At 41.5% G+C, this 14,580-nt stretch overlaps 2 protein-coding genes and 1 non-coding gene across 3 annotated transcripts; 2 read left to right on the top strand and 1 right to left on the bottom strand.

Annotated features, from left to right (window-relative positions):
* Positions 1–8,867, top strand: eIF3h (eukaryotic translation initiation factor 3 subunit h). Its single transcript, XM_080285615.1, has 6 exons — positions 1–110; positions 1,636–1,786; positions 2,968–3,135; positions 4,208–4,410; positions 5,525–5,707; positions 8,378–8,867. Exons 1-6 carry the CDS (start codon positions 36–38, stop codon positions 8,591–8,593), a joined length of 996 nt encoding a protein of 331 aa, XP_080141741.1. The 5' UTR covers positions 1–35; the 3' UTR covers positions 8,594–8,867.
* A 3,589-nt stretch (positions 8,868–12,456) lies between these two features.
* Positions 12,457–13,694, bottom strand: LOC145416754 (SPRY domain-containing SOCS box protein 3-like). The gene is made up of 2 exons (XM_080285678.1): positions 12,901–13,694; positions 12,457–12,526 (listed from the first exon to the last, which is right to left on the bottom strand). Exons 1-2 carry the CDS (start codon positions 13,692–13,694, stop codon positions 12,490–12,492), a joined length of 831 nt encoding a protein of 276 aa, XP_080141804.1. The 3' UTR covers positions 12,457–12,489.
* Positions 13,695–14,123: 429 nt separating this feature from the next.
* On the top strand, positions 14,124–14,195 carry TRNAT-CGU (transfer RNA threonine (anticodon CGU)). Its single transcript has one exon. It is a non-coding gene; the product is annotated as a tRNA-Thr (tRNA).
* Positions 14,196–14,580: the final 385 nt, after the last annotated feature.

Genomic DNA, 14,580 nt, shown 5'->3' with positions numbered 1-14,580 from the left:
CCGAGTCGCCGACGTGCTTCATTCTCTTAGTAAACATGTCGTCCTCACGCAATAAGAGGGAGTCAGATAGTGGCCGCTGCAACATCAATGTGGTGCAGCTTGAAGGTCTGGTGAGTACGATTAAGTGCAAAAGCAAGCACAGACTAGGACTGGCCCATTACCCTAAGTGTAAACATATTTCTGAAAGCATTATGTGACACTTGTAAGGTAAGGGTTCCGGTCAGTGCAAGGTCTTTCAGGTGCTGGTAGGATTAGTTAATGTGGAGCAAGTCGGGCCATAAATAGATAAAAGTATACCTTTAAATAACCTAGTAGGAGATTTTTTACTAAGTATGAGTGTTAGAGTCACAATATTGTGGTCTCTGTTGTTTCACAGGAAGAGTTTGAACTTTGACCAGTATACTTAATAATTTCACTCATTATTGAATTCGGGGTAAGACTTTTTCATTTATGTGCCATGGCATAGATTTAGGGGAAATTCTTGACTTCTAGATCACTCACTTCCCTAAAGTGGAATTTTTCTGGTGTTACCAGCTGTTCAGAGTGGGTAAGTGGGATGTAATTTTATTGGTACTGGAACATCATTCCCAGTTTAGTCACTTCAGTTTGGTGTGTTACAGATGTATTTCATCAAATACATCATTTTGGTGATACCATTTTTATGCCTAGTATAATATAAGGGAGATAGTTAATATGTACCGTTAGGAAACTGAGATTCTGAAAGTCTGAGCCAAAATTTCAAAAGTTGAAATTAAAAACATCTGACCATAGGTAGGTAGAATTTATAAATAAATTAACATGTTTTGTAAATTGCCAGGGTTAGGGAGTAAAAATACTTTACACCCTTGGTATACAGTCAGAGAATTTGGGATTTTTATGTTTTACAACTGGTTTTTCACTTAGGTAAGCAACGTTGGGTCTGGTCAGTACTTGGATGGGTGACCGCCTGGGAACACCAGATGCTGTTGGCATCCCTATGTGTCAAGTGGGGTTGGTGGAGGATTAGTGCCCCTCCCTGTAAAACAATTAACTCTAAGCTGTTGGCCACCCCGTTTGGGATACATGGCGTCTGGCAATGGATGGATGGATGGATTGCTGTGATGCCTGATATGATCATTTTGTAGCTTATACAATTGGTACACTGCTAAATTCTTTATAAAACCAGTTGTTATGTGCTCGGTTTTCACAAATGCATCCAAGTCATAGAAGAAAGGCTTGCTTGACTCAGATTAGGACCTCAGAATGAGGTTCTCTCAGATAGGTCTGCTTGTGATAGGTGTATATGATTTGTGTCATGCTTAGATGTGAAGGATGTACCATGGATTGGTTTGGTGAACCATTTGTGAAAATCAGAGCTCAAATATTTGGTTGCATGGAGTCTTCCTATTTAATAATGCTTATTTACTAATTGAACCTCCCTCCTCCCTGCATCCTAATTTTCCCAGTTGTCACAGTCTCCACCACTCTCTCACCTATTAAGTTGATATGTCAGAATTTCACCTAATTCATGCACAGTACCGTAATCACTTGTAAGGAAAAGGTTGTGGTGTTTGAAAACACATCCATTACAAATAATGAGGACCTATTGTGCTTGCAAGCATTGGTCTTAACCTCATGATACGGTACTTTTGCCAGGCGTTGATGAAAATAATCAAGCACTGCCATGAGGAGGGTGCTGGCAACACAGAGGTGGCCCAGGGGGTCCTGCTGGGGCTAGTGGTGGATGAACGGCTCGAGATCACCAACTGCTTCCCCTTCCCCCGCCATGCTGATGATGTCGATGAAGGTCAGTTTAGCTTCAGTCTTGTAATCTTAATTCCCAGCAAACAGTCAATGTTATAAGCAGTAGGACCAATATAGGCCTATTTGTATTATTTTAACTGTCTTACCTTAGCATACCTTACTGTACCATATTGATAGTAAGAGGCAAGGTTGTCGAAGCTCATAAAGGGTGCCTTTTCTCAATAGCTCAGTCTCATGCTGGTTGTACTTATTCTTAAAAATGCTAGGACTGGGGCTACTAATTACAGACTTAGACTATTCCATTTATTTATCACTCGTACTAATGAAGTTATTCCTCTGGGTTGTTCTGTGTTGGGGCTTTGCTAGTTGTAGACTGTGTCCCTGTGTTTATAGGTGGGTATCCCTTGGTGTTAGCTGTAGGAAACAACCATCCTTGACCTTTTCAAGACATTTTAATATTTTGTAGGTTTCAGTTATATCCCCTCTAATCCTGTGCTGCTCTTTTGATACGATACCAGGGCAAGTCAACCTCTGTTTATATGGAAGCCCAGTCAGTTGTGGAACTAATTTTGTGGCTCAATGTTGCACCTGCTCCAGTTTCAGTATGTCCCTACTGGTATACGGAGACCATACCTGGATGGAATACTTGAGTCGTGGCATGATTAGTGCCTTATACAGTGGCAGGAACATTTCAGGGTCCAGGCATGTTACCTACTTGTATATGTACAGTACTGTATATACCTCACAAACACGCGCCTTCCTGTTCTTGGATTTGTAATACGTAACTGTATTTTGACATTGCTATTTCCATTGTTTTATCATCTCCGTTTTATCTCCTCAGCACCTGCCTTCCAATTCTTCAGCCTCCTGACAGCATTCATCATATCAACCATTTAGAGTTAACATTGTACAGTAATTTAGGCCTAGCTCGGCATGAAGTGAATTAGATATAGACAGATACTGTACTGAAGTGATGGGTGTTGGGTTGATTCATCAGTGAAGTGTAAATGAAGAGTTAATATGACTTTGTGTACTATATTTTTAAAACTTATAGATCATAAAAATATCAGATACTAGTACTTTGAGGGAAATTTTAGTTTATATGTTAGTCTACTTGTCCCATGGTTTGTTTTTATTTTTTTTCCAGTATTTTTCAAGTTAGTACACTGTGTAAATGGATGGTAATAATTTAAAGAGATTGAGTTTTTTTTTTTTACTCATCAGAGGACTATCAGCTGGAGATGATGCGACACCTGCGTAAAGTTAACGTGGACCACCTGAGTGTGGGATGGTACCAGAGCACACAGCTTGGCAATTTCATCACCACCCAGCTTCTTGAGTCTCAGTTCTCATACCAGACCAGCATTGAAGAGTCTGTCGTCCTTATCTATGGTCAGTTTTATTTACAAGAATACAGCGTTATATTGCTATACACCACAGAAAATCTACTAGGATTGTCACAGATTCCTCTTTATACTGTAGCTAAAGATCGTTAGATAATTTCTTCCATTTATTAAGGTGCTTCGATGGGATTGAGCCAGTGCAGGTTTATATCCAAGGTGTGGTTGGGGTTTATTGCTCACGTAATGCCACTCAGGGATGAGTGACGCTGGTCACTTTCATCCTAAATGTCAGAACCAACTTGCCTAGCTCCAAGCTTGTACACTCTTCATGGAGCAACACTAGATTAGATGATGAATGAATGAACAATTCATAACACTGAAATTTGTTGCTGTTGTACAACCTGCCATGTTAACCCTGTCAGCCCAAGAACTTCTTTTTTTTGCTATATTCTTGCTGATAACAGACATTTCTTCAGTAAATGATGTCTTTCCTAAAGTGAATTGAATACAGTAGTCTGGAAGTACTGTAGTAAGAATGAACCAGTTAAATGTATCATGTGATTCAAGGGGTTAACAACAGTATCAAAGTGGTAGGTGGGGGCACCCATCATCCACTCACTTAATGTAGGGGTGCCCTGTTGTCTGTACACTGAGTGACAAGCCAAATGGTTTCTTCTACCCAGGAAACTGGTACCTACGCTGGGTGGTAACCATATAACCAGGGTTTTTGACCGGGTTAAGTTTCCCCCAGATTCTACTATCTAAAATCTTTTAATCATGGCAGATGTTTCAGAGGGCTCAATACCTTCCCAGGGTCCCAGCCAAATGGGCAGATTTGCATGGCCATTCAGATTGACTCAATCGAATACATTTACGTGAAGCTGCGGAATGTGGTGAAAGCTTTTGGCGTATCAGATAGAGCCAGGATTCCAAGGGCTTGAATGATGAGTGAATGGAAGCATGGCCCATTGGAGTGAGCAGACTTGGGCTGTCTGGATGTTGCTACTCCTCACTCTGCCCTAGGGTGGGAAAGGAGGTCCGGATGATGAAGAATAAAGATGATGATGATTACTTTCTTAACCAAACTATGTTACATTTTAAAATTTCCACCTGTTGGACAGATCCAATTAAGACTGCACGAGGATTCCTGTCAATTAAGGCATATCGGCTGACTCCTGAAGCCATCAATACAGTGCAGGAGCGGGACTACACGCCTGAGACACTTAAGAAGATGAGGCTCGGCTTTGAAACACTGTTCCAAGAGATACGGTTGGTTATCAAGAATTCTCACCTCGTCAACACACTCCTGTCCGAACTGTATGAGGTGGGTGGTTTGACGGGATGTTATGCGGTTCAGAATATGTCATGTAAATGCTGTTATAGTCAGTTCTTATGTAACCTTTAGGATATGTGCTCACAAATGCAACTCCAGGTGAAACATACATCCAGGTTTTGATGGAAGGGGTAAAATGCCCAGAAACCACTCATTCATAAAAGAATAAGTGAATATTAGATGTTACTGTTGTTCATCAAAAACTTAATACAGGTAGCTAATCAGAGAATATTAACCTGTTAACTGCGCATGGCGGTTTTTTGGAGGTGTCCGCGGTGCGCAGACATAAGGGTAAAAATGAAATTTCCCAAAGGCCAAATTTTGTTTTAGGAATTGAGAGAACACATGCCAAAGTATATAGTAACGAAATATTAGCTCAATATTTACCTTGGTAAAGCCATGGATGAACATCAAAGTGTCTGATTCCCAATTGGAATGTATGGTTTTCGTTTTCTTTTTCGGTTTTGGTTTTGAAGGCTCAAACATGCTTGCATGGGTCGGCCTTGGTCACCATGGCACTATATTCAAAATTCACATGTGCAGCCAGGGCTATATTGAGCAGTCGCACTCGGAACAGCCCAGGCTGTATAGAGCAGTTAATGGGTTAAAAAGGACTGTGTTTAGTACAGGGCTGTATGTACTGTATTGGAGTTCATAACATCATAGCCAATGGGTATTTCATATTGAGATTTATTAATAGTTTTATCCTGTTTAGCACTCAGGAGATATGCCTGGTGAACTGAGCTTTTTCATGTTGGCTTTAGAAGGGATCCATATATGCATCATTATACTGTACACAGGATGATCCGTTTACTGCAAATCTTTGTTGTTGGATCCGTTTATGTTGTTGGGACAGTTCACTCGCCAGTACCAGTATCTAGCCTGCATCATTTTGTATGGGACTGGACTTTCATATCTTTCATGTTTTATAGTGGTAGCTTTTCTACATCCTGTGCTTGCATGGTTGACAACTAGTTTCATGAAACAACCATAGCTTCTGCTATACCCACACCAGCAGATTGAATTATCCTTGCAGCATTTTTTTTTTTTTTTTTTTTTTTACCTGGTCATTGATGAGTCACAGACTGATGCTCTCGTTTAATAGCTGATGCCAGGAAGTGAGGGCAAACAGTTCCTGGATCTGGGTACAATGTCAACTCTAGACCGGCAGTTGCGTTGTCTGATGGAGTATGTGGATGACCTCAGTCAGGAGGCCAACAAGTTCAACAATTATCAACGTCAGAATGCTAAGCAACTTCAGGACAAGCACAAGTTCATGCAGAAGAGGGTTAGTGTTGCATAAAAATACTTAGACTTGTAGAATGCACATTTATACCTCTCTTAATCCATTGACAATCAGAAGTATTTTTTAAAATCAAACAGTTGTAACTTGTAATAATTGGATTGTTTATGTCAGTGATCATCAGATCATAATTTCAGAGTGTTTCACAATTATTCTTTGTCCTTTTCAGTTTAGTAACATATTGCTAGCAAGAAAAGGTCTGAGTCAGTTATAATTCACATGATTTGTATTTTCGTTTTTCGTTCGTTTTTTTTAAAGGCTCCAACATGCTTGCATGTGTCGGCCTTGGTCACCTAATGGCAGCTCTCCACGCTGCACAATCCATTGCAGCCTCCCTGTTCAGTCCCTTAACCGTAAGGTCACACTTAATGACCTCGTCCTATGTCTTTCTCGGTCTGCCCCTCATAACCCCACCCCCAATATTAACACTTCTCACCTTCCTCACCCAATTATCATCCCCCATCCTCTCCACATGTCCAAACCACCTCAATCTACCTCTCCGCATCACAACACCAATACACTCCAGTCCCATCCTACCTCTCAACTCTTCCATCGTAAACCCAGCCCCTCCAGGCCGTGGACGCAGGGACGCACTGCACATCCACCTAATCATTGTCATTTCTGTACGTATGAGCCGGTGAATATCTTCCTCCTTCACTGCCCTGGTCTCACTACCATACAGCTTTACACTCCTAACACATGCTGCATACAAAGACCCCTTAGCACGTAGGGAGAGCCCTCTCAATGTCAGGAGAGGTAAGAGCTCCCTGAACTTCTTCCAACCACTTCTCACCCTAGCCACAGAGCTAGCTCCAGTCCCACCTCCAGCATACAACATGTCTCCCAAATAACAAAACTCTTCCACACACTCAAGAGATTCACCAGCAAGTTCAATCCTTTCACGTCTGACAATCTCCACCTGCTCACCCCGGCATTCCGTACACATAAAATCAGCATTATCTCGCAGTCTACCTCTGATACCAATACATCTCTTATGCACCCATTTATCACACACACCGCACAAGATGGAATTACTTCCCACGCCCTTGTGGCAAACTGCACATGGCCACTCTCCCTCGTCTTTGACAGTACCGCCACCAACCCTAGATATCATCACTTTTGTTTTATCTGCATTTACCCTTAAACCCTTTTTCCCCATACCATCTCTCCACTTCCTAAACCTTTCCTCCGCCTCCCTTTCGTTCTCTGAAATCAACACCAAATCATCAGCATACAACAACTCCCACGGGAGTCCGTTTCTAAGGTCACGTGAAAGGGCTTCAAGTACCATGATAAACAACATGGGACTCAAGACTGACCCCTGATGCACACCAACATTCACGGAAAACTCATCACGCAGATCCTTATTCACTCTCACCTGGGTGTGGGCACCCACATACATGGCCATAACCACCCTAACCAGCCACTCCTCCAAGCCAAGCTTTCTCATTGCCCACTTCACCACTTCTCTAGGGACTCTGGCAAAGGCCTTTTCCAAATCAACAAAAACAAAATAAAGATCCCTTCTCCTACCAATATATTTTTCCTGAAGCTGTCGAACAATGAATATGGCATCAGTGGTCCCCCCACCTGGCATAAACCCAAACTGCATCTCATCAATATTCACTCTTCCTCTAATCATACCTTTTAAAACTCTCTCCATTACCTTCATTATCTGATCTAAAAGCTTTATACCTCTATAATTTCCTCTTTCCAGGGCATCACCCTTCCCTTTATACACATTTACAAGTACACTCTTCAGCCAATCATCTGGGACAACACACTCATGGCTAGAAAAGCAAGCATTGTTATAGAATGTTGAATTGTGAGGTTTTGCTTGAATTCCTGTATAAATCAGGATTTAAGTTATCCATTGGTTAATGTGCGTAATTGGAACCGAACATGGGGCCTGATAGCAAATTTGCGCGATAATGAATACGCAGGCCTTATATGAGTTATCCTTATAGGTCCCAGGCATTTTTCCTTTTACGACAATTTAAAACCACAAAATACCTACGTACTGTTATGGTAAGTGCCAGAAGCACATTTTGCTAATACAGGACTTCTTTCCTGTTTAATTTTTGGTGGTTTCATGATCCCTCTAAACCCCATTACAGGAAAGAAGGTTTTGATATTTGAGGACAGATTTAGGATATTTGAGTCAGACTTCTGCTGTATACTAGGATAAACAATTGTTTCATTTCGTTTATGAAGGCTCCAACATGCTTGTATATGTCAGCCTTGGTGACCTAATGGCATTTGTCCATGCTGCATGATCTTTCCATATTCAGTCCTTCTTAAACAATCTTTGTATGATACTAGTCAGAGATTTCTTCAGTTATCATGAATGTTTTCCATAATTCTGGCACTGTATATTGGGGGTAGCTGTCAAATCATCTTGGTAGGTAACAAGTGAAGGGAACTTTTGTTGTCAGCTTCTCTGTAATTTACTGTGGACTGTATAATAAAAAGGGAACTTCAGGGCCAACTTATAAGGAAGACAATGTATTTCATAGTCAAAATAGGTCAACCAACCTAAACATCCTTACATCCATCATGAGTTAAACATCCTTACCCTAACCCTGTCATTGTCAAGTTAACCATCCCCACCTCCATCATGAATTCAGTTTTTTAACCCTAATGCATTCATTGCAGGCTGCAGAGAACGCCCAAAGGCAGGCCCGTGGGGAGCCACCGCTGCCTGAAGAGGATATTAGCAAACAGTTCAAGCCTATTGCCCCGCTGCCACGATTGGATGCCATGATTACCTCTGGTCAGATCTCCAACTACTGCAAACAGATATCACAGTTCTGTAGCCAATCTCTTGGCAAGCTGTATGTGGCCAAAGCACTACAGCAGGAAAAGAAGTAGGAGAGTCATGACTAAGGCTGGGTGGTGAGTTGGAGATAGTGCATTAGGATATATTTGCCTTTTTTTTTTTTTTTTTCCCCTGGATGGTGAGTTGGAGATAATGCATTATGATGTCTTTTTTTTTCTTCTTCTTCTTTGAAACTGAAGACCCCAACTCACTATTTTGTAATTTTCCGGCAATATAACAGATCAAGCCATTTTGAAATTTAACTGTTACCCCTTCATTACAGTGACATATATTGTTCTTACTTTTGCCAGATAATTTTGTACGGTGTAAGGGCAACATCTCGTAAGGAAAGAGTTATGTGATGCTGTATCTAATGCATCCAGTTTGAAAAGTTTCTCCTAGCCTGAATATAATAATCTGCAGGTAGCAAGAATAAAACAAAAGACACACGGAGAAGGTTATTCTTGATGTGCTGCACTTTAAGTTCACTAAGTACTGTAGATTGGTATTGAGCAAAAGTTTATTCTTGTTGAAAAGGAAGTCTGGATGATGATGGTATACCAAATGACAGGGTTAATAAGACTGGCCAAGTGGCCCTGAATCAATATTGTGGGCCCAGATTCATCTGAATTTGAACTTGGTTAACTGCATGCTGAAGTGAGTGACAGGAAGTTGAGGGACATTTACATAACTGCAGCAGCATTATTCAGTTAGAGCAATGCACGAAGGCACCCCTCTTTAGCATTTGGTTCGGGAGGGGGGCTTCAGGTGTTTGCCATTTATTGTAGTTAAGCCAAATGGTTTCTTGTTCACCAGGAAACCATGCACAGTGCTGGGTGGCAACCTTATAACCAAATTATGGTGCCTGGCAGTTTAGTGGGTAATTAAGGCACTCGTCAGATTGAGCCAGTGCAGGGTTATATCCAAGGGGTGGTTGGGGTTTATTGCTCATGTAATGCCACATAGGGATAAGTGAGGCTGGTCACTCTCATCTTAAATGTCAGGACCAACGTGCCTAGCCCCGGGCTTCTACGCTTCTCATGGGGCAACGTAGGATTGGATGACGAACGGTGAATGAAGTGGAACCTGGCCACTCCAAAACTTTAAATAGTGGATGAAATTAAGTGAACCTTAATTATGAGGTAGGGATGAGTTTCCTTGGTTACTGGTCCAACCTAAGTTTCTCTTTTAATCTGTGTTGATTTAGTATGCAAGGGTGCTGGCACACAATAATATACACAGATAAAATTACAGCTTTATTGAACTCTTAAATATAAATGAGTACTTCCTTGTAATTTTTGTTAAAAGGTAACATTCAGTCCTATAGTATCCCTTCCAAGGTGCTGGGACCTGAAGTTATTCAACCATAACCCTCAACACATATGGACAAGTGACCAGCATACACATTTGGTGGCATTCTGTGATAGAAAAAACCTTCATCTTCCCATCTCCAATTCTAGTCAGTGCATATATAGCACATATCATCATTCTATCACGTGGCTTAGACCACTGGACCATTAGGTGTACGATATATCTTTTCAAATACTGAACTGTATTTCTGCCAACTTGAACATTTTTACAATTCTGACGTGTTCTAGTAAACCAGTAGAAAGGATATCAATATGTGATCAGTGGGGATGGAGTCACATAATACCTGAGTACAGTAGAACAAATGGTGAGCTGCTAATTAACTCCATCAGTGTGGCAACACATCTTACAGGTAGTTTATAATTTATTTGTACTATCTACAGATGATTATAAACCTATATGGCTGAGGGATGGGAGACTTCAAAACGGAGGGGTCGGTTTAACCTTACTGTCATTAACCCCTTCATGATGAGGTCTTTCCTATGTTGCATATAGTCATTTGGTGATAGTCAAATTAAAATGGAAAAGGTGTCATTTTACTGAAAGAGTTAGCTAAAATTGGCACTCAGTTGTCTACTAGTTCAGCCCATATACTAATGCATCCATTGATTCATGCCAAAGTTAAACTGATAATGCATTAGTGCCTGTGAGCAGACAATGAAAGAATACTGCTTTGAATGCTCAACTTCTGTTTAATAGCATTGTCATACATACAGGTGCTGGAAAGGGATGCTTTCATGCAGTGGCATTGCTACAATCAGGCAGCTCAACTATCTGATTATAAAAATGTCCCTCAACTACTTTCTTATCTTGAGAGGAAACTGGTGGACTGCAAAAGTGCAGCTTAAGCCTACAGTTCACTGGGTTTGTTTCAGGTGAGCCTGGGGCCACAGCACCACCAACAACAACCTTTAATATTCTCTTGCTTTGGTTGGTAATACAGTACCTGTAATACCACATTTACCTTACTCCATTGATAGTACAGATCAGGTATCTTTGATTTTCAAGGTGATAACGCCTACCATCCACTCGCTTGATGTAGCGCTGCTCTCGGGTGACTGCCCTTTCTTCTCTTCCTTCCATCTTTCCTTCTGTCCTCTTTTGCTCTTTCGTCTTTTTTCCTTCCATCTTTCCTCTTCCTTATCCCTCTTCTGTCTTCGTCTCCTTCATTCTTTCCTCTTCCTTCTGCCTGTGGGTGATTCTACCTTGAGTGACAAGTCAAATGGTTTCCTGTACACCAGGAAACCATTTACTTCCCTGGGTGGTAACTATATACCCAGATTATGGCGCCTGGTAGTTTAGTGGGTAATTAAGACGCTCCAGTCGGATTGAGCCTTTGCTGGTCTATATCCAAGGTGTGGCTGGAGTTTACTGCTCACGTAATGCCACTCAGGGATGAATGAGGCTAGTCACTCTCATCTTAAATGTCAGGACCAACTTGCCTAGGTCTGGGCACCTACGATCCTCATGGGGCAACACAGGATTAGATAATGATAAACCAGGGATGGTGTGTGAGAGAAGAGTTGGATAAAGACGGGATGAATTCTTGCATACGGCTGGCAGGATGAAATGAATCAGGAAAATAATTGACAGTTAGGAGCAGATAGAGTTAAGAAAGCAGCTTTGCAGCTGACATATACACTCAGATATTACTTGAACTCAGAATAGTTTAGTTGAGAAAATGAAAAATGAATGTTGGAAAAATGGAACCATACTGTTATGACTGGTGGTTAATAAAACATCCGACTCTAAGAAAACTGATAGAGATAAGTAATAGACAGGGCAGATTAGTTAAGAGAAAGTGTTGCTTTCCATGGATACACTATGTTTGGAAGTTTCTTTATACAGTATTAGGGAACAACAACAAAAATACTCTGAAACCAAATTTTAGACAAATAAAAAAGTAGTCTCTTGCTAGACAGTAAGTAAAATATAATTACATGTCACCAGGCAGAATATTGGGTTTCAAACAAATAGTATGCCATGATGATCATGCATCGAGGTAACTGTACAGTTCAGTAAAACAGTGTTTTAACTTGGATGCAAACCCTTGCAAGCAATGAATTTTTTACATGTTTAACACATTTCTGTTGACTGCTTAATTATTCGATGCTGACCAAGTGTAGAAGTCTTACTTTGTAACCATAAACTGTGTTCTGTGTTTCACTGATTAACAGAAAAGTTACTGGGCACCCCAGAGTACTAAGTATTAAGCAATAACCTGATGATTATAGTGGTGGTAGATGGCTTCTTTATTATCAGAGGATGGCAGTGAGACAGGCATTTTGTTTATGTACATACAGTAGATTCATAGTTACTGTGCTGTGTTTTCTGTCAGTGCTTTTATTTGCATTATGATGCAGTATCTTACAGTTGTTACCACGATATTTAAGGGGAATTGGTAATGCAGAGATGGTGTGCTTCTAGTAAGGTCTTATTATAGACAACAAACTGCTTTGTTTTAGATACTGCAAGACAGTACAGTTAGTAGTTAAGTAGGGAAGCACTGTTGTGGGGCAGTGCTTGTGTTGAGCATCATTCTTTGAACTGTTGTCACTGAAGTGTGATAAGACTTGTCACATCACATCTTGTCTGTGTTGACTAACAACTGAAAAGGGCTGAAAAACAGATAGGGTACAATATTAGTTGGGGAAAATTAAATATCGTACTGTACTTTTACACTGTATACGATATGATACCCTGTGTATATTTCCAAATGACCTAGGGTATAATCATTGGGCAAGATGACTTCAGCCTGTTACCCATAAATTAGCATTCATATCACTTCATCCGTTCACTGGTATTCTTTACCAGTATACAATTTTTTATGAAGGAGGGTACAGAAGAGGCTATTAGGTAAAAATAGTTAATTTCATCCTTTATTACAAGGGACTATCTTAGGAAAAGTGTTTCAAGCATCATGATCATGATACCATGACCACAGTGCTTGGAATGAATGCTAATAATTTGTCCAATATATTACTCTACTTACCTCTTAGTGAGTAGCATTGAATTGTTTGTTGTGTGTCCTGAGAGAGCATCAGTTGTGAGAAAGAGCTGGGCTGGTGTTTGTGGTGGCACTGTGGCAGAGACCCCAGAGTCTGGGGGTGGCAGATCATCTTCAAGGTAGTGTCTGATAGCAGGTGGTAGGGGCAGTGCATGGACAAGGCGAGGATTTGGTAGTGCAGCCAGGAGGGTGTGGCGGGCACGGTCTTGTAGTCCAGCCCATGCCCTCCGTGAGACACCAAGTGTGAGTTCAGTTTTGGCAGCAGTAGAGGCAATGACAGGGTATAGTGGCTCTGTTATAGCGTCCAGTCCAGTGAAGGCCACGCCGAGCCACCGAGCATCCTTGTAGAATCCCAGTGTGCCACGCTGACCATCAAACAGCACACCTACGGTGGTGGCTCTATTCTCTCTGAATGGGTATGTGAAACGGTGGCTCTTCCCAGCATGCCACACCAGCCCCTTGTGTGACAGCCCCCATCCATGCCGGTCCTCACCTACCAGACTCACAAAGGTGTCGGCATGAAGACGGGCAGAAGCTGTGCATATCCCGAACATGACTGCTGTTCCAAAGAGTCGTTGTGATACTTGCACCTCCCAGTAGTAAACTCCACCATTAAGCTGGTGTGATCCCCGCACTGCAGCTGTACCATGTGACCAATTGGGGTGAAAAAGTGCCGTACGGCCATACAGCAGCACCTCTGGACTCTTGTGCCGCTGGCTCCAGTGCCATCGTGCCTCACACCCATGCTGCAGTGGAGGCACCAAGTCACTCTGGTTCATAACTTGACACACTCACGTTACTTCATGCTGAGCAGCTGGGTGGCTAGACAGTGATGAATGTGTTAGCTCTACAGTTGTAGGGCACATCTTCAATCTGGTAGGAATACAAAAGAATGATGAAGCATATGACATTGACTATCCAAGTAATATTATCACATGAAATACAAGCAGCTTAAACAATTGTGAAAATATCCAAAAAGCTATCAGTAGAATGACAGTGGCTGTACCCTTTCATTCATCTGTAAATTCGTTAAATTATTACAGCTAGAAATCCACATGCAAATTTATCAGCTATCCTTTTTATTCCCATGAGTCCTATGGTATCAGTGCCTTTCACTAGGGATGGCAGTGACACTGCTTTCGATGTTACAGTACTTGTAAAGCCTGGGAGGAGGAATTTTCTGTTTTCACCCCTTGTTCCACCAGGGGGGCGCGGTAGCACAGTGGTAGCGCGCTGGACTCGTAATCCAGGGATTGCGAGTTCGAGCCTCGCCCGGGCTGCCGTGCTGGGAGTGGTAGCTCGCTCCTGTAACCCTAGCGGGGCTATATAGTCCAATACAGGGCTTAGCTCGGGGGAACTCCATTTCTCCCTTGTTCCACCAGTAGCCAATAAGAAATTGCTGTTTGTCCATTACAAAGATGGAGTTAGTGGGGGATGCAGAGATGGTAGCTCAGTATTTTTCACACATCAAATCCTTTAATCTTGATTTCCTGTTATTCTTTAATTCTTTGGGGTTGGGGTGCTACATAATTGCTTCAGATGAATTTATTATCTGGTGTAACCAGAATAATATTTTCTGTGCTCTTGCCATTTAAAAATACAGTATAAATTTAATTTTTATCTGGTATTCACTGGTTTCCAATTGTACCAACTTAGAGCACTGGT

Source organism: Coenobita brevimanus, chromosome 107 (assembly GCF_032717465.1).
Source record: "Coenobita brevimanus isolate Jiangsu-jjx chromosome 107, ASM3271746v2, whole genome shotgun sequence".
NCBI classification, from domain to species: domain Eukaryota; kingdom Metazoa; phylum Arthropoda; class Malacostraca; order Decapoda; family Coenobitidae; genus Coenobita; species Coenobita brevimanus.
The sequence above is the reverse complement of the archived record's forward strand: the minus strand, read 5'-3'. Positions and strand labels throughout refer to the sequence as shown.